Source organism: Dromiciops gliroides, chromosome 1 (genome assembly GCF_019393635.1).
Source record: "Dromiciops gliroides isolate mDroGli1 chromosome 1, mDroGli1.pri, whole genome shotgun sequence".
Lineage (NCBI taxonomy): Eukaryota > Metazoa > Chordata > Mammalia > Microbiotheria > Microbiotheriidae > Dromiciops > Dromiciops gliroides.
Window position 1 is genome coordinate 421,135,468 of NC_057861.1, and position 21,136 is coordinate 421,156,603.

Below are 21,136 nucleotides of genomic sequence, written 5' to 3' on the forward strand. Positions count from 1 at the left end.
CTATTTCCAGGAAAGATATCTGTGCTGGGGTAAATCATCCCTGTGAAACCCTAGGCCTGTCTCATCTCTCTGGCATGTGCCAGCCTCACCGGAGCTGTAATATCAATGAAGACTCAGGACTCCCGCTGGCTTTCACCATTGCCCATGAACTTGGGCACAGGTAATGGCAGAGTAAGGATGGAGGAGATATTGGCTAGATAGTTATTCATATGAGAAAGAACTGGGAGGTGTATTATTCCTCGAGCTCCCTTATGTGTACACCCTGTAACATGGCAGCCAGGAAAGCTCATCATCTTAGGCTGCCATTCTGTATCCAGAATGAAGGAGGTGATATTCATTGTGTTTAATTCTGCCCTGGAGGCAGCCAGGTGGTGAAGTGGATAAAGCACCCTCCTGGAGTCAGGAGTACCTGGGTTCGGATCTGACCTCAGACACTTAATACTTACTAGCTGCGTGACCCTGGGCAAGTCACTTGACCCCAATTGCCTCACTTAAAAAAAAAAATTCTGCCTTGGTCAGACAACACCAGGAGTGCTCTGTTGAGTTTCAAGTACCACACTGTAGCAACTCATCAAGAGGCTGGAACCTGACTAGAAGGGGGAGAATTAAAGGATCAGATATTTGAGACTGGAAGGTACCTTAGAGGTCATCTAGTTCAATCTTATTATGTAGAAAAGGAAACTGAGGCCCAGAGGTATGAAGTAATTTGTCCCCAGTCACACAGGTACTGAATGGGAGAGTTAGAATTTGGACCCAGGCCCTCTGGTTTCAACTCTGGAATTCTTTCCAATGATAGTATGCTTTTCCCCAGCGATATCATAGGGAGGTTTGAAGTCATCAGTAGAAAAAACTAGTGATATTTAGCCTGAAGTAGAGCAGACTTAAAGGTGACATGACAGTATTCTTTAAATATTTGAAGGGCTGTTGTGTGGAAGAGGTAGGCTTAATGCTGCTTGGTCCTGGAGGGAAGAACGAGAACATGTGAATAGAAACTATCAGGAGGGATATGGTGGTGACATGTAGGGAAGGACTCAATAATTACAGCTGTCCAAGAAATGGAAAAGACTGCTACTAGAGGGCTATGAATGGAGGTAAGTGCTCTTGGAGCTGACTCATTCTTCAGGGGGCAGTTCGATTAGACCAGGAGGTCCTAGCCTTTTTTGTATTGTGCATCCCTCTATCTGGTAAAGCCTGTGGACCCCTTCTCAGAATAGAGTTTTTAAGTGTGAAAAGTAAAATTAATAAGATTACAAAGAAAACCAGTTGTTTTGAAATAATATATATGTGTATATGCATATACACATATATACATATACACACATAATATGTACATGTGTATACACATACATGTTCAGGGACCCCAGGTTAAGAAACATTTGACTAGGCCATACCTAAACACCTTTCAGACTCTAGGGCTCTATGAATCGATCATGAAAATTGATCTCTTCCCTACACTGCTAATTCTTTTTCTTCTGTTATACCTCCTCATGGCTCTGATTAGAAAAAGGTTTTTCCCATTTGTCTCCTTCCCCACCTCCTTTCCCCCCTTCCATTTTCTGCTTCCATATAGAATAGAAGGATCCAGGATTCAAACACAGATCTTTCTATTCCAAGACCAGCCTCATTTCCACTAGATGGCTTAGTGGGTAGAGAATAGGCCTTGGATCCAAGAAGAATTAGGTCTTCTTTCTGCCTCCAAAGCCTACTGGCCACACTTGGACAAATCACTATAGGAAGCTTTCTAAGGCTCTACATTGCAGGGAAGGTGCCAGCCTGCCCTGGTAGAGGATATTTATCAAACCTGGAGTTTCCTGTACCAAAGAAATCACAAGTCTAGTTCCTATCTCTTGACCCTGTGTAGACTCCCAGAGAAAACTGGGCTGTGGAGCAAGTATCTGTGGTGATGCCTAGTATGCAGATGTATTCCTTCAGGTGTGTAAAAGTGTTTTATACTGCAAGAAGGGTGGTACACCTGCCTCTTTTAAACTATCCATTGTTTTTAAGAATGGAGTGGTGTCTGAGGTACCACCTGACATCTATCAGATTGACTAATATGACAAAAAAAGAAATGAATAAATGTTGGAGAAATTGTTGAAAAAATGGAATACTAGTGCATTGTTGGTGGATCTGTGAACTGATCCAACCATTCTGGAGAGCAATTTGGAACTATGCCCGAAGGGCTATAAATCTGTGACCCAGCAATAGCTTTGACCTGTGACCCTTTGACCCAACAATATCACTATAAGGTCTTTTTCCCAAAGAGATCATAAAAAAGTAAAAAGGACCCACATGTACAAAAATATTTATAGCTGCTCTTTTGTGGTGGCAAGGAATTGGAAATTGAGGGGGTACCCATCAATTGGGGAATGGCTGAACAAGTTGTGGTATATAAATGGAAGGGAATGCTATTGTGCTGTAAGAAATGATGAGCAGGCAGATTTCAGAGAACCTGGAAGGAATTACATGAACTGATGCTGAGTGAGATGAGCAGAACCAGGAGAACATTGTACACAGTATCAACAGCATTGTGTGTTGATCAACTGTTATAGTTGACTCTTCTCAGCAATACAGTGGTCCAAGATAGTTCCAAAGGATTCATGATGGAAAGTGCTTTCCAAGTACAGAAAAAAAAGAACTATGGAATCTAGATGCAGATTGAACCATCCTATCTCTATTTGTTTTTGGTTTTGTTTTTCCTTTTTGCTCCGATTCTTCTTGCACAGCATGACTAATACAGAAATATGTTGAAAGTGATTGTACAAATATAACCTATATCAGATTGCTTTCTGTCTTGGGGAAGGGGGAGGGAGGGAGGGAGAAAAAATTGAAACTAGAAATTTTATAAAAATAAATGTTGCAAACTACCTCTACATGTAACTGGAAAATAATAAAATACTTTTATGGGGAAAAAAATCTTAAAAATAAATGTAAAACTTTCCAAGTTAAAAAAAAGAAGTTTTTCATAGAAGCTATGGAACACCAGAGTAGATCAATAAAGAAAGTTTAGATCTGTATAAAAAAAAAAAAAGAATGGAGTGGTGTTCTGGCTACTTCCCTACCAGTTTGGGAGAAGGAAATGGAAAATAAGAGAAAACTGAAAGAACTTTGTCATACACTTCAAATAGGGCTGGGCAGGCCTAAGTGGAAGAGCATCACCATCTTATCTGAACCTCATTTTGGTATGTCTTACTTTGCTTGAATTCAAATTCTGCTAATTGAGTGAGCTTGGGAAAATCACATTTCCTGAGGATTGAACTGACTTAGTCACCTCTAAAGTGAATTGATTACCTCTAAGATGTCTCCACGTTCTAGATTTCTTATTATCTGATGCTTTTTACCAAAACTTGATCTCACTTAAGTCAAGGTAATGAGGCTTTGCTGACAACTGGCCCAGGAAGTAAGCAGAACTTTTCAGAGTTCATCAAACTCTAATAACAGTGACAAAAACAGTGGAGAATCAACTTTGGGATGCCAGGGGTAAAAGCTATTGCTGCCCTTCCAGGAGCATTTTGCCTCCATATCTAGTTATCTTCCTCTTTTTCATTTCCATCCCCCTACATAGTTCTCCACCCAGATTTTTATGTGCCACCCATTCTCCCTCATATAGCCTGAAAACTCAGCATAGCAATTGTTAAACTATTTGGAATAAGATAGGAGGAATCAAATATTTCAGAAAAAAAGACTTCCCATCTGAAACGTCCTTTTTGAATTCAGGGAAATTGGTCTCTAGAGTGCTTAATTTACATGCAGTGAAAGCATTCATTCATTCATGCTTCACTCATTCAACAAGTTGTTTTTTTTTTTTAATCAAATACCTGCTTTGTGCCAGCCATTGTGCTAGATTCTCAATCAATAAACATTCATTAAATGCTTACTATATGCCAGACACTGTGTGAAATGCTGGGGATATAAAAACAACAAAAAAGATGCTCTCTGTCCCCGAGAATCATATAGTCTAACTGGGGGTGAGGGTGGAGATAACTCACAAAAGAAAGCTAAAAATGTTGGCATGAGGGGAAGGAAATTGTGTGGGAAAGGATGAGAGTGGGGCAATTAGGATAAGCTTCCTGTAGGAGGAGCACTAGAGCTGAGTTTTGAAGGGGAGCTGAGCATCCTCTGAGGTGGAAGTGAGGAGTAAGGAAGATAGTAGATGAAATGTCTGCCAGAAGGTAGGTTAGTTTAAGCATAGGATGCATGGTGGAATTGTGCACTAAACCTGGAAAGGTAAGGAAAAGCCACATTAGGAAGGGCTTTGAACACCAGAGTGGTTTGTATTTCATCTTAGAAGCAAGAGGGAGCCACTGGAGATTATTGACCATGGTAGGAACAATATGTTTTAGGAATATCAGTGAGGTAGCTGTGTAGAGCACAGATTAGAGACAGGAGAGAGCAGAAGCAGAGAGACCAACTGGGAACCAATTTGCAATAGTTCATTCTTCCATTCACTCAATAGTTCAAGCCAAAGATGGTAACAGTCTGACCCAGTGTGATGGAAATGTGAGTGGAAAGAAAGTCTTAAAAAGGAGAGATATTTTAGAGGTAGAATTCATGTAACTTGGCAACTGATTAGTTCTGAAATTAATAGCTCATTGAAACTAGATTGCTTTTTGCTGGTAACTTATGAAACTGTCAAGTAGAAGCCAATAAACAGAGATCCAGATTAGCATAAATATTAATGGTTTGATTTGATCAACTAATTGCAGGAGGGTTGCCAAATTCTTGAAGGGAGAACTGGGATAGGAGATTAATGAAGGGTGGGCTCCAGTTTCTCAGTGCTTCCAGAGGTCAAAAGATTTGCTACACTTGAACAAGGGCTAAGACAGAAACTCAGAGGACAGGGTGTTATATTAGCAAATGGGCAATTAGTTCTGGTTATCATTTTAATGGGCACCTTGATTTTCCTCTCTGGGAAAGAAAACAAGTCTGTCCTTGAAAGAAGATATGACTGGGAAGGGAATGAGGGATATATTCATAATGATACGCAATCCACTTGTATCATTCTTAATGCATTTCAAAGCATTTTCACATCCTTTATTTAATTTGCTCTTCATGTAAACCCTGTGAGAGGTGTGGGGAGCTCTTTCCAGGCAGTTTATGTCCCTAGTGGGTAACTTACTAAGGCAATAGGTAGTAGAAAGAATCAGAACAAAAACCTAGGTCTCTTGTCAGTCTCCCGCTTTTAATACCTTACCATATTGTATGTGTACTCCAAGGAATAAAAATTGTACTCATGGAAAACAAAGACCATCTAAATGTTTAAATGTATAGTTTGTTTCTTTTCAAATCATACTGGTGTATTAGGGTGCTAGAGTAGGTTTTAAGAAGACTTGGCAGCTAGGTGGTGCAGTGGATAAAGTACTGGCCCTGGATTCAGGAGCACTGGAGTTCAAATCCGGCCTCAGATACTTGACGTGTACTAGTTGTGTGACCCTGGGCAAGTCACTTAACCCTTATTGCCCTGAAAAAAAAATAGAGGAAAAAAAAAAAGAAGACTTGGGTTCTAGTGTGTGGATGCTTACTAGATTTAGGACATTGGACAAGTCATCACTGCTCTGAACCTGAGTTTCCTTATCTATCTAATGTGGTAAAATATGAAAGTTTTTAACAGTCGGTTAGGATAAGTGAAAGACGCCAGTTTTTCAAGGACCACCCTTTTGGGGAGGAGATGAACAGTCTGCCTGCTGCGCATGTCAGACTGCCTGCCGGGTACAGTCCGCCTGCTGCGCATGTCAGACTGCCTGCCAGGTACAGTGCGCCTGCTGCGCATGTCAGACTGCCTGCCGGGTTTTTTTTTGACTTCCGGGGTGGGGAGAACGGGAGTAGCCTTTTTTGCCGGCTTGGCGGGACTCCGGGCGGCGCGGCACAGACGGTCTGACTCACTCCAAAGTTGGCCTAAATCGGTTTGGTGAGTTTTTATAAGGAATATAGACAGCCTAGATTTAAGACGATTTGTACTGTATTTCTGTTTTCCTATCCTTCTAATCAACAACACCTTATATACAATAAAGGCTCTATCTAGAAAACCAGAAGCTTCTTCCATTTACTAGTCTGGGAGATGAATTAAGGGAAGGGTTAAGTAGGGGAGATTTATGATCTAATATCCAATTTTAAATCTCACAGTTTGGCGACCCCGAAGGGACCTTAAGGACCCTCCCACCCTCCCTAGTTTGGCCATAAGCCGGCTAATTCGGTGGATTTTCCAAATTACCCCCCCCCCCCCCCCCCCCCCCGCGGACTTTCCCTTTGTCTAATCTCCCTTAAAGACTTTAAGCCTCTAAAAGTCTTGCTTTAAACAGAAAAGCCAGCCCAGTTTAAAGGGCAAGATGCTCGAATATTCTACCATCCCTTTGATTTTTCTCATCGGAATGTATTGGGACAGCATAACATCCCGACTTAGAGGAATAGTTTATTCAATGGTCCTTCATAACATTATTGGTTTTTTCCTCATTCAGGCAGCAAAAAGTTTTTTGTATAATAGTATACGTGAGAATCTTTGGGAAAATACGTTTAATATAAGTAGAAATTTTATGCCTGCAATTGAAATACCTTTTAATACCACATCCATAGTTCATACGACTAAGGATTTTATTTTTTTTTGTTGTTTTGTTTTTGTTTTTGTTATTATCATTGTTTTTGTTATTATCATTGTTATGATGTGGGGGAAACTCTCACATATGGAGAGAGACCTCAAAATGGCTGTTTCTACTAGAGATGATCCAAGTTCAGAATCAGATCAGCAGAAACTACTCCCTCTGCAGGAAGCTATAGAACATAGTAAGAAGGGAGTGCCAATTCAAGTCAGAAAATATAGCCCCTTTAGACCAAGTGACTTGAGCGCATGGAAATCAATCATCCCTAGTTTTGAGAAAAATCCAAACACTGTAATTTCACAGTTAAGGACTATATTTAATGCATATCAACCCAGTTGGGCTGATGTTACTTGCCTTTTGGAAACTTTACTGTCCCCAACTGAGATTACAGATATTATCTCAGCAGGAAATGCCCTTGTTGCGAAAGGTAAGGCCGATGTGGAATGGCCTCTAAAGGATCCAGAGTGGAATTATAATGATGATAGGGATTTCCAAAGATTAAAAGATGCTAGAGAAACACTTCTGAAGGGAATGGAATCTTGCTCTAGAAAACCGGAAAACTGGCAGAAATTTTTAAGCCTACCTCAGGAGGCTAATGAAAGACCAGCTAGAAGGTCACTGTAGAAATCATCTCAGACACAGACAAGAAGCTGCTTCTTATATGATTAACCATAGACAAGAGTTTGAGTCTTTTATAGTAAATGACTCCCCTTTTGAAGAATATGTTGATGAATTAAAGAAATTTGGAAAGTGGGGAGGAAATGATACAATTGTAGCATTTGCTAAGCAGCATCAGCTGAATGTTGTGGTTCATCAATTAAATCAGCCTTTATTGAAAATCAGTGGCACAGACAAAACTGATGCTAGAGAACTCCACATTTTCTACCATAAAGAACATTATGACAGCATTAGGAAGATCAATGACAATTCAGAAACCCCTGCCACTTTGGCATGCAGAGAATTGGGGAACCAGTTAAAACAATGTGGCATACCCCAAACTCTAGCAGCTTAAATACCTTAAAATTTAACAAGCATTTCCTTCCACAGGCAAAAGCACTGAAGCACATGGCCTAGTTTTCTGGCCCACCTCAATTTCTCCCACCCTTTTCCCTACCCTATACCTATTTTTTTTTTTTTATCCTTTTTGCTTTTTGTTTTGTTTTGACTTTTGAAAGGCACTGAAAAGACCTGGAATTCACCACACCTTTAAATTCTTTAAGAGCACAAAAGGGTGCTTAGCGAATCTTTTGCCTTTTATTTTTGGTTTTTGGTTTTGCTTTTTTTTTTTTTTTTTTACTTTTGTTTCTTTTGCTTTTCTTTAAAAACCCGATTTTGTAAACTAAGTGACTTTTCAAAGGCATTTTAAGTATATGCTATTGAATATTGAATCTTGCTTATTGAAGTCTTATTTCTTTTTGATGAATTAATCACCACTTTAAGTATCTGCTACTGTTATACTAGAGAATTCATGTATAAGATGATGTGGTCTAATTGCTAAAAGAAGATTATGTAATAATGTCTAAAAGAAGATTATGTAACAATGTCTAATATAATCAGCTATTTACATTCGTTTATTATTTATATGTCATTATACTCTGGGTATGGTTTGGAATTATTGTATATATCACTAATATATTCTCAGTTATGCAGCATAGCACACATTTTTACCATCATATTGTCTTTGGTGAAATTAATGAGATTTCAGAAATATGGAAACTTATCATTTCAGAGACTAACTTGCTGTGAACTCTGATGCAGGCCCTGGAGAGAATATATGTGCAACAAAAGGAGAGACAGGTATACATAAGTCCATGGTTTGCTTGTGATGGTGACTATGTAGAGCACAATTACTAGGCACAGTCCAGTATTCATCCTCTCTCCCTCCTAATTTAACCTAATTTAACTGAACTTACTTATCTTTTTATCTCACTCAGTTGAATTCACCTGTGGCCTAGCACAATCACTGGCTGTATCGGAACCATGAGATATGGTATGATAACCTTTCCATAACATTTTCAGGTGTCATGAACACATACTAAATTTGACTTTGATCCAGACACATGGTGGTAAAAAGTGTTACTGATTTCAAAATGCTATGCTAAGGTTTAGTAAAAAAAAAAAAAATACAGCAATTCAAACAGTTAAAGAAGAAATCCAGCTTTCCAGACCAGAGTCCAGAATCCAGAATCCAGACCAGAGTCCAGAATCCAGTTTTCCAGACCAGAATCCAGTTTCCTCCTGATGATATCTTACCACTTCAAGAAGACAAGAGAACTCAGAGACTTTATATGAACTGTTTTGCTTTATTAGCTTTTACTATCTCCTTTCTGTTATATACTATCTGTAACATGTACTCTCTGCAGAGGCTCTCCCTTTGCAAGACTAATGTCAAAGCGTCGGTTCATGAGGAAAGAAAAAAAATCGCCCCTCTGGACAAAACTTTCCTCTCTTCCTTTTCTGTATTGTTGTTCGCATATTATTAGTCAGCAAAAGTTATTATATTCTTTTTACTGTTCCATCAAGGAAACATTCCGTTTCTTGAGGAAGCAAAGGGGGGAAATGTGGTAAAATATGAAAGTTTTTAACAGTCGGTTAGGATAAGTGAAAGACGCCAGTTTTTCAAGGACCACCCTTTTGGGGAGGAGATGAACAGTCTGCCTGCTGCGCATGTCAGACTGCCTGCCGGGTACAGTCCGCCTGCTGCGCATGTCAGACTGCCTGCCAGGTACAGTGCGCCTGCTGCGCATGTCAGACTGCCTGCCGGGTTTTTTTTTGACTTCCGGGGTGGGGAGAACGGGAGTAGCCTTTTTTGCCGGCTTGGCGGGACTCCGGGCGGCGCGGCACAGACGGTCTGACTCACTCCAAAGGTGGCCTAAATCGGTTTGGTGAGTTTTTATAAGGAATATAGACAGCCTAGATTTAAGACGATTTGTACTGTATTTCTGTTTTCCTATCCTTCTAATCAACAACACCTTATATACAATAAAGGCTCTATCTAGAAAACCAGAAGCTTCTTCCATTTACTAGTCTGGGAGATGAATTAAGGGAAGGGTTAAGTAGGGGAGATTTATGATCTAATATCCAATTTTAAATCTCACACTAATAAGATGCTAGCCTTAGACTTGAGCTTATCTGGTTCAGTTGTTTCATTTCACAGATGAAGTCTGGAAGGGTCTAAAGACATTACTTGGTCTACCTGCCTCACTGAAGTGTTGTAAGAAAAGTGTTTTGTGAACCATAAAGTGCCAAAGTGAGTTGTTGTTGTTAATTAAAGGCCTAGCTCATTTTAAAAGCAAGATTGTGTCATCCCTTAAATAAAACAGATTTCCTTTGAAGGAGGAAATTAGAAACAGATGGGACAGACACAGTGCTATTTAAACTTTGTAAAAGGATGTTCAGAGGCAGTCAAGAAAGAGAAGTGGATGAGAAGAGGTATCTCACAACACATCCACAGAGGCTTTCAACCTGAAGACCAGGGGAGGTGATTTTTGCCAGAATAATTTAAGAAGTATTTTGGGACATTTAGTGGTTAAAATAAACTCAACTTTCCCTAAAGTGTATTAATGAAGGATTTAACACCTATACTTTTTTTTTTTCGGGGCAATGGAGGTTAAGTGACTTGCCCAGGGTCACACAGTTAGTAAGTGTCAAGTGTCTGAGGCCAGATTTGAACTCAGGTACTCCCGAATCCAGGGCCCGTGCTTTATCCACAGCACCACCTAGCTGCCCCTAACACCTATACTTTAAAATAGCAGGTGAATAGAAATAAAAAAAAGTGGACTAGTCAGAAGCAGCGACTGTCACCTCAAAAGTGAGAGCCAGTGTTCCTAAAAGGAATTGATTAAAGTTTAAGTTAGCAATCAGGTATGCCAATTTTACCTTTTGTAAACTGTTTCTAAAAGGTTTTTTGTTTGTTTTTTTTCTTTCAATACTTGTTCTGTATGATAAAATGGATGTCATATGGTGTATATATAAAATATAGTTATGTACAAAAATACACATGGCTTCTCAACAACCCTTTGAAAGTAATACTTCCATCTTCTTGAGCTGAGGCTCAAGAAAGATACCTGAGTAACAGAGAAGTGATTCAAACTCATATCTCCTGCGACCTCAGGTCCAATAATCTTTCTGCCATACCATGCTATGGGTTTTTTTGTCCAGATGTAAGTAAACTTGTTTCTGTAACAACTCCTAAATTTATACATATGCATACATTTGTTTGTATGTAATTTTAGGAAAGCATACTTAAGTACATTAAGTAGGGTCAGTCCCATCTCTCTATGCTTGCAGTAATCCTAACTGCTACTTCTCACTTTATACTGCTGAATTGTCATTAGTTTCATGGGATTGTAAATCAAAAGAAGCAAGGATTTCAGGAAACCGGCAGGGGATTAGTCATCTGGACCAACCTCTTTTTACAGATGAGTAAATTGAGACCCTAGGAAGTCAAATGACTTCCCTAAACCTATACAGGTAGAAAGTGGAAGATCTAAAATTTGGACTGGGAAGCTGTGACTTTAAGTTTAGCATCCTTTGTACTGTACTGTGATACCTCTAATTACCTTCTGGTGACAGATAACAAATTCAGTGCCTGAGAAGGATTTAAAATCCCCTTTAGCTCATTTCTCAGAAACTCTTTTAAGTGATAGAAACACAAATTGATGGATAACACAAAACATATGATGAACCTTTCAGAGAGAGTCAGCAAATGTATAATTTCATCCTCTGCTGGACTTTATGCCCTATCATGGTGCCTCTCATGAGCTCAGAAAATGTTGAGTGAATTAAGTTGAATATTTTAAAAAATCTAAATGCTGTAATTGGTATTATTTATAGATATGAGCCCCATCCCTCTTGAAGAAATGCTAACCATCATAAAATAGTCAAAATGAGCAGATAAAATCCATTGAGTTGCTTAGCATATATTTTCTCTCTGTTAATTTACTCCTATTGTATGGACTTGCCAAATCTGTGGCCAGAGAATAAATAGCAAATAAGTTAGAACAAAGCAAGAAAGGAAAAGGCTAATCAGAAGAGAGCAGTCAGTAGAGCCTGTTTCCCTCCCTGTTCAGTCAAATAGATGGATGCTCTAGTCTAGTGCTCTTGACAAACATGTAATCCCCTTGGAGTAGCCCCGTTGTAATCAGTCCTTGAACACTTACATGACAGGGACTCTCAGACGAAGCACACCAGTAGTAGAGGAAAAAAAGTACTGGATTTAGTACTGGATCCTATTTCTGCTACCTAGTCACTGTGTAACCTTGAGAAAGTTACCTAGCTCCTCCAAACCTCTCATCTGTAAGATCAGGGGATTGGACTAGATGTTCTTGAAGTTCTCTGACATCTCTAAATCCTGTAAGCCAATTTAGCCCCATCACTCCACAAATGAGGAAGCTGGGACATAGGAAGGTTGTGACTTGCTCAACAAACTTGGAAGTGGCAGCATGGTCTAGTGGAAATGAGGCTGGTCTTGGAATAGAAAGATCTGGGCTTGAATCTTAGATCTTCCATTTAGCTAATTGGGCTAGAGCCTCAGTTATTTCAGCCTGTCAAAATGAGTTTATCTGTATTATCTACCTCAAAGTGTTGGAATGAGGATCAAATTCAATTCAACAAACATTCATTAATTACCAACTATGGGCAAGGCAGAGGATCCATGGTATAATGGATAGAGTGGTGGACTTGGAGGAAGACCTGAGTTGGAAATCAAACCACTGACACTTAATAGCCTTCAGACCATAGGCAGTCTATTAATATCTCTGAGTCTCAGTCAGATCTTTCAGGCTTACCCAGACCACTGGAGTCACTAATCTTTGACTTGGTATATGTAAAGCACTGTTAGCCTTTGGCGGAATAAAGACATGACAAAAGAAACAGTGAATCATCAAGGAACTACCAATGATAACAGATAAGCGGGTTCCTTAAGTGCTCCATAAATGTAAGCTATATTGCTATGGTTGTTTTTATTGTTATCATTATTCCCCGCAGTGGCCCCACTGGGGACAGAACTAGACACAAAGTCCCAGCATCTCCTGATTTCCAGGGCAAGGCTTCTCCCATTTCATCATAATACATCTTTTTTTCCCATGGTTTCTTCAAGACAAGAATGAGGTATTTTCACAAAGCAATGGGATAGCCACAGTCTCTGGTACTGTTTTTGTAGAGCCTCTTTTCAACATAGGAAAGTTTTCTTAAGATAGGAGAGAATAAGTAAGAGGAAAGAAAAAACACTGGAGAAATTAGATCTATTAGGTGAGGAAATGATGCGTTTTTCAGTAGTCTATCCTCTTAAAGTGTTAGGCTAACACCTGGGACCAGTTAGAGCAGCACACTGTATGGTCCTTGGGTATATGGCTTGGTGTATGGAAGCAGACATTGTGAGAAAAATTGAAGTTCCTCTAGCCTCTCAGGGAACTGCTAGTGGCTTGGAACTTTGACAAATTATTGATTGGGTAAGCTCAGAGAGGAGTTGATGAGTCAGAAAAGATTGAATTTTGAGCAGTCTGGGGAGGACCTGCTGAGATAAACCATTGCATCAAACCACATTCTCCATCGGAGGAGAGAGAATTATTGGGATGAGAAGTTTATAGATTAAGTCTTTGGCTCTTTTGTGAGTAGATGTCAAGTATTAATGAGATGAGGGCTCATGTAAGTCAATACAACTTCTCATAAAAGGGATAGAAAAATGAAAGAAAAATCACTCACTCCCCCAAGACATTGCTGTACATTACAAGGCAGGAAGAACTGCTTGTGTTTATTGGAAGCTTTGAGGCAAGAGTAATATAAGCTTACAGGCACGACCTTGACCAAGAGTTTATATCCTCTTCATCCAAAGCAGCCTGTTTAAATTTTCTCCTTTAGATAACAGTGAATCTGAGGCAGTAGTGCCAAGAGACAAAGTAGTGTTCTTCTGGGAGGTTGATAGAGTCCGACGTGTGTGTGTGTGTGTGTGTGTGTGTGTGTGTGTGTGTGTGTGTGTGTGTGTGTATGTGTGTGTGTGTGTGTGTATGTGTGTGGGGGGGGTAGTCATTCCAAGGTCATCAGCATATATCAGTAAATAAGCTGTACTCTGTAATATCTATTCCACTGGGTTAAATAAGACCAACTTACTGATGGGAAGCCTTAAGGTTTAGAAAGCAATTTCCTTATATCATGTCTGTGAAGAGAGGTAGTGTGAGTGTTGTAACCCCCATTTTAAGATGAGGAAACTGACACTCAATACATATTACAGTGGAAAGGTTAATGGATTTGGAGTCAGAGCTGGGTTCTGTTCTATGCTGTTGTTTTCTTTCAGTTGTGTTTGACTCCATTGGGGGTTTTCTTGGCAGAGATACTGCCATTTCCTCCTCCAGCTTATGTTGCAGATGAGGAAACTGAGGCAAACAGGGTTAAGTGATTTGCCCAGGGTCAGATAGCTAGGAAGTATCTGAGGTCAGATTTGAACTCAGATCTTTCTGACTCCAGGCCCAGCATTCTATCCACTGTGCCACCTAGTTGCCTTCTGCTCTAGGTAGTCTGGGGCAAGTCACTTTATTTCTCTGGGACTCTTATTTCTTCACCTGTAAAATGAGAAGGTGGTACTAAATGACTCTAACAGCTCTTCTAGCTCTAAAATCTGTTATTCTATGATCTACAAACCCAAAACCATTAAGTACCAAAGCTGGGATTTGAATCCAGGTCTTATGCCTCTATGTTCATGGCTCTTTCTACTTCACCATATTGTCTTTAAATTTAATTAAGGGCACATGCATATCAGCCACCATTTACATGTATGTAATACACATGCATAAAATATACATGTACACAGTACATATATATTTACATGCATGCATATTGGAGTGCATTTGAAATTATTTTACTGCAAGCAATGTGTGGTACATTGAAAAGCTCATTAATGCTTGAATTAGAGGATCTTGGTTCAAATTCTGCCTCTAATGTTTCCTCTATTTGTGCCCTTAGGCAAGTCACTTAAAATTCCTTATCTGTTAAATGAGATGATTGGACCCCTGAAATGACCCCTGAAAACTCTCTCAGTTCTGGATCTGTGATCATAGAAGTCTATAATATGAGCCATAGCTTTTCTTTGAAAAAGTGTCCCAAAACTCCTAAGAGTGAGAAAAATCAAGAAATAATAACTTAGGGCATGGTCCATCAGGAGGAATGGTCTTTGTTAGCAGGAAGGGAACTCTCTCAGGTTACCTTCCAAAGAGTCAACAAGATGATGGTAGTTGTGTCTCCCTGGCAGAGCATGGGCTAGAGGCTGGCATTAGACTTCTGATGAAGAAGCCAAGCTTTAACTAAAGGGAAGACAAACCTTACCCATGGGCTTGGGCTGGATAGAGAGTGTTATGGCATAAATTAGCTGGGGTGGGGGAAGGGATTTAGAAGAAGCTGGCTGGGTTGAGGGGTGGGTGGGACTGTGAGCCCAGTGAACCTTGGCACTTGGCTCATAGCTGCTGACCCTTGACTTGGTTGGAGTGTTCCCAACTGAGAGCAAAGACAGCAGTCTCCTTCCCTTTGCCCCTTTCCCTCTTCCAACACTGAGTTATTGTGCTTACCCTAGAGAAGTAAATGCATTTGTCTTGGCCTAGAGAAATGAATGTTTCCTCTTTGATTAATACTATTCTGCTTGCTCTTCTTGTGCTGTGTACATTCCTTCTAGCTTCGGCATCCAGCACGATGGAAGAGAAAATGACTGTGAGCCTGTGGGAAGACATCCCTACATCATGTCCCGCCAGCTCCAGTACGACCCCACTCCACTCACATGGTCCAAGTGTAGCAAGGATTATATCACCCGCTTCCTTGAGTAAGTGATTAAAGGAGCTTCCTAATGGTCAAACAGCCTGTCCTGAGCCCCTCCAAGGCAAATCATACAGTCTTCCTTTCCTCCCTAACAGTTTCCCGAAGATGGCCTATTTCTGTGAAATGCCCGCTACTGCTCCTGTCAGGGTCTCTACTGAACACTGCCTAAGCAACACCAGGAGAGACCCTCCTCCACACCTTGGCTTTCTAAACACTTAGGGAATAAAACTCGTTCTGTACACAAGGATGACTCCTATTAATGATATTCTCAAGCATTTGTCTGGGTTTATTCCACAAGTATTAATTATTTTCTATGTACAAGGTGGGCCAAAAGTCATCATTTAAGCATTTATATAACACCTAGTATGTACCAAGCACTGTGCTAAGTGCTTTACAATTATTATCTCATTTGACCTTCACAACAATATTTAATAACTCCTTTAGTTGTTTTTAATTTACAATGCCATGTCAGCATATACAACATATATAAGAAATGAATTTATATCACTTGTGAAAAATCCAATCTCATAAATGGCTAGGTGGCGCAGTGGATAGAGCACTGGCCCTGGAGTCAGGAGGACCTGAGTTCAAATCCGGCCTCAGACACTTAACACTTGCTAGCTGTGTGACCCTGGGCAAGTCACTTAACCCCACTTGCCTCACTAAAAAAAAAAAAAAAAAGAAAAAAAAAGTTATTAAAACATCAGACCCCCTCATGACTTTTAGCCCACCCTGTACAAGGTGTATATATGAAATATTAGGGCTATAAACCAAGTAGGATTTGCCCTCAGGAGCTTATAGTCGACTAAGGAATAAGCAGCTTCTTTCTCCCTTCTGAAATTCTTCCTGTCCTAGCTCTTTGTGGATCTGTTCCATGATCTGAGTTCATTTCTTTTCCCTCAGTTGTTCTCAACTGAAAATTAGTGGGAAAAATCCAAACTGGGCAAGCCCAGTAACTGAAACTGTTTTTGGATTGCAAGACTATGCTATTGTAATCACAGAACGGATGGTGGCTGAGCAGCCATGAGCTCAGCCTGGGCATCACTTGTATTGCTAAGTAGTTGTTTGTGCTTTCTGAAGAATGAAGAATTGAACTTCAATTCAGGATATAAATTCATAAGGATGGGATGGAGAGAAGGCTTTGGGATGGGAATGTACATCTGCCAAATGAATGAATTGGTGAGAATGACTGTTGTCAGCCTTCATTTACTTGTGTTGAATGCTTATGTTCAGCCGAGGCTGGGGGTTCTGCCTGGATGATGTCCCCCAGAAGAAAGGTTTGAAGTCCAAGGTCGTTGCTCCTGGAGTAATCTATGACATCCATCACCAGTGCCAGCTGCAGTATGGTCCCAATGCAACCTTCTGTCAAGAAGTCGATGTAAGTGCCAGATATCTTTGATATCCCTGGTGCTGTGCCAAGCAGGCCCAAGTGGAGGCAGAGTCATCTTGCCCAAGGCATGGCTAGCAAAGTGCTTAGAGGCTTGCAGATTGAAAAGCAAGTGAATTATTGATTAGGAGGACTCAGATTAAGCTATTTGGCTTCTTCTGACTCCACTAAAATGAGATAAAGTGCCATAAACCTTAAAGTACTACATAAATGTTGGCTATTATTATTGGGGAAGGGAAGGAAATAAGCATTTATATAGCATCTATTATGTGCCAAGCATTGTGCTAAGTGCTTTACAATTATTATTTCATTTGACCCTCACACCAACCGTGCAAGATGGGTGCTGTTATTATTTCACAGTTGAGGAAACTGAAGCTGAAAGAGGTTAAGTGACTTGCCCAGGGTCACACAACTACTAAGTGTCTGAGATTTGAACTCAGGTCTTCCTGACTCCAGATACAACCCTCTATACACTGTGCTGCCTAGCTGTGCCCAAACATTTATTAAGCACCTACTATATGCCAGGCATTTTGCAAATATTCTCATTTGATCCTCAAAACAACACTGGGAAGTAGGTGCCATTATTATTCCCATTTTGTGGTTGAAGAAACTGGGGCAGACATAAGTTAAGGATTGCATAGCTAGTAAGCATCTGGATCCAGATCTGAATTTAGGTCTTCCTGACTTCAGACTTCACACTCTATTTCTCTGCCTGTCCTGATGATGATGATGTGATGGTGATTCCACTAATACCTGGGGGGATGTCTCTTTTCTTTCACCTTCTTTGCCTGGACCTGGCATAGGCTCATATACCATTAAGTACCTTGAACTCCTGGGATAAAAGGTACTGTATAGAGCTAAGAAATAAGCAGTAATTTGTTAGAAATACAAGGAAGAGAAAGGTTTCTTCAACATAATGGAAAGAAAGGAAAGCACCCTCCATGAATAATGAAGGAGGGTTCACTTGGAAAAGTCCATGTAAGACCTTCTTAGCTGAGCTGATATACAGCCATCTAGGGAGCTGGTGGATATAAATTATGCCAGTCCTACTTCTTTGTCCAGATGCAAGGTTAAAGTTGGTTTTTATTCTTCTTTATGATTACATTTGTTTTCTTGATGTTAAAAAGCAATGATCTTTTCATTCCATCTTCATTTCTAATTAAATCCATTCCCTCCCTCATCCAGAGAGCCATCCCCTGTAACAACAACAAAAAAAAAATAAGGGAGAAAATTGTAGTTGAGCAAAACCAACGCAAAACACAAGGCTAACAGTATATGCAATGTTCTGAATGCATAGTCCCTTACCTCTACAAAAAAGAAAAGGAGGTGTATTTTCTCATTTTTTCATCAAGACCAAGACTGGTCATCATAATTATATGGCATTCAGTTTTTGTTTCTCTTCCCATTTCTATTGTGTAGTATATGTGTATGCATGCGTGCATATATATCTGTTATATGCATATGTTTATTATATATGTGTATGCATGTATGCATAGAGTTTTCTTTGTTCTACTTACTTTACTATGCAACTATTCAAAAAAGCCTGCCCATACCTCTCCATTTTCTTCATATTTATGATTCTTTGAATGAAATTTTCTGTGGTGTGATAAAAGATGAAATACACGAGGTCATAATAGGTTCCAAGAGCTTCCATTCTTGAATAGGAAAGAGTACTTGGCCTGAAGTCTGGTGACCTGATTTTGAATCTGAATTATAGCATCTGGAAGGCACTGAGCCTCCCTGACCTCAATTTTTCCTTGTGTAAAATGAGGAGATTACACTATATGGCCTCTCTGCTCCCTTTAAGTTCGAAACCTATGATTCTATGATCCTGGCATGATCTTGGGCAAGTCACTCTCTGGGCTTTTGTTTTCTCATGTATAGATTAGGAGGGAATTCATGAGATCTTTTCTGGATTAAATGTTTCATAGTTTTATCATGTCAAAAGCCACCTGTGAAGTGCTGGTTGAATGAAAATGGATGTGTTTACTTCATTTAATTGGAAGGCAAACTGAGACCCTCTAGATCATTCATACAGGGTTCCCACAATACCTTTTCCACATTCCTGTTAAACTGATTAGCTGCAATCCATAAAGTAGTGAAGTCTTTCCACCCGGATAATTTCCATTTCCTTCACTGAGAAGGTAAGTATAATCACCTCATATAATCACCTCACTTTTATTGATGGAGAAACATAGATGGAGACCTATTCAAACAAATGTTGTATGAATGCTGAATGATAATTAGAACCCAGAGTCTGTGACTTGCCCTCAGTGATCATGGTTACCAATTATGATGTATCAAGAGCTATTGATCATTTTATAAAACATTCTCCAAAAACAGTCCTGGATTTTAAAGAAACATGGTTCCATCTTCTAATTTCCCAAACACTAGACTCTAGGTCTCTGTCTTTATCATATAGTAATTAAGTCCATAGTGTGTTTCAACTGGATTGGATGCTAGACTTAAAGTCAAGGGAGATAACATGGTATAGTGGAAAGAGTACTGGATTTTGGAACCTAGATTGAAACCCTGGCTCTCACATTACCTGTGTGACATTGAGCAAGTAATTTAAACTCTTTGTACCTCAGACTTCAAAGGTGCCTTCTAGCTCTAAATCCGTGATCATAGCATCTTCATTACATGCTTCCAAACATTACTGAGAATATAGTTCAAATCTTGCCTCAGTCATTTACCAGTTCTGTGATGATGAGCAAGTCACTTAACCTTAGAAAGCCTCTATTTCTTCATCTTTAAAATTGGGATAATAATAATTAATCTCTCTACCTCATAGGATGGTAGGAATCATTGTCTTTCTTACTAATGACTGGGCCTTTCTTTGTTTCACAGAATATTTGCCAGACTTTGTGGTGCTCGGTGAAAGGTTCTTGCCGCTCAAAGTTGGATGCTGCTGCAGATGGGACGAGATGTGGAGAGAAAAAGGTGATGATCCAGACTGTGATGGAAGGCTAGAGGAACAGAGGGATCTGTGGTTGAGGACAGAAGTCACAGATCAGTCAGTGTGCCCAACAACTGAGGGAAATGCAAGCAGAGCACCTGGAGTCAGGCATTTTCTTTTTTTTTCTTTTTTTTTTTTTTTGGCAGGGTAATGAGGGTTAAGTGACTTGCCCAGGGTCACACAGCTAGTAAGTATCAAGTGTTTGAGGCCAGATTTGAACTCAGGTTCTCCTGAATCCAGGGCCAGTGCTTTATCCACTGCGCCACCTAGCTGCCTCCGAGTCAGGCATTTTCATTTCTGACACCCATTCTGGCATTTCCCTGTGGGAAGATGCAATTAGAGAGGAACAGTTCTTGATGCCACATTTAACTGAGTGACCTCTGGGTAATATTTCATACATCTTTTATGGTTTATTTTGTTATTCTTGAGGTATGGGGGATGTTGCTGACAGTGGAAATTTCTGGACTCATTATCCAAAGATCTAATTTTCTCTTTTTCATTTGTTTTCTAAATGAAGATTAAATTGGACAAGTCAGTAGGCATTTCCTTATGAGGATGTCTGATTTGGGCCATTAATGTCCTTTTTTAGCACCTGATCTGGCTATATGCCCACAACATTTCTCTGGTTTGCTAGGCACTAGAGCCAGATATTCTCAGCCTTCTGGGAGTCAGAAAATAATATTGGATTCCAAAGCACTTCCTTAAGAGCTAGTTCCTCAGTACCTTCTGATTTAGCCTATAGTATTTACTGTAATGATTGGAATGATGCCACCTACTGGAGACTTACTATAGGAAAGCTCCACCATGAGGAAAATGCCTCAGAGGGCAAGGCCATGTGGCTTTTCCTTGGCATCAGGAAGTGACGTTTGCTCATGGGTGCTGTCTATCAAGGCTACCATCCAATCAACTTGAGGAGCCTCCTATTTTCTGGGAGGAGACAGGAAGGAGGAAAGAGGGGCTGCGCAGAGAGCTCTCTCTTTTTTGGGTTCCTGACTTGATGGTGGTGGTGGTGGCAGAGGACTTCAAAGGAAATTTGAGGAAAGATAGGAATGCCAGGCTGTTGGAATTCTGTTCTCAATCTTTTTCTTTCTATTTTCCAATAAACCCTTGAAAACCTAAACTCGTTTTATCAGTGATTTTAGTCAGTTTCCCCCAAAATGGGGGGAACAGATTAGAATCCACATTTAGAATCTTAAATTACACATTACTGTACCCTCAAGTTTGGGGGAGAGGGGAAGCTTCTTTTTTTCACTTTGGGGGTAAAATGAATTAAGAATGTTTTCAGATATCAGGTCACATAATATTAGAGGTGGAAGGGATATCACCTCATCCAACTGGAGAGGAAAATATGACAAGCAGATAAAACCTGCCTAGCACCTCCAAGAAATGTGGGCATAG

The 21,136-nt window shown here is 40.0% G+C and overlaps 1 protein-coding gene across 1 annotated transcript in view; it reads left to right on the forward strand.

Annotated features, from left to right (window-relative positions):
• Positions 1 to 21,136, forward strand: part of ADAMTS12 (ADAM metallopeptidase with thrombospondin type 1 motif 12) — a 569,738-nt gene that overhangs the window by 355,808 nt on the left and 192,794 nt on the right. Inside the window, 4 exon segments of the mRNA XM_043975705.1 lie at positions 11 to 160; positions 15,253 to 15,396; positions 16,626 to 16,770; positions 19,630 to 19,722. Of these exon segments, the coding sequence (XP_043831640.1) occupies positions 11 to 160; positions 15,253 to 15,396; positions 16,626 to 16,770; positions 19,630 to 19,722 (532 nt within the window).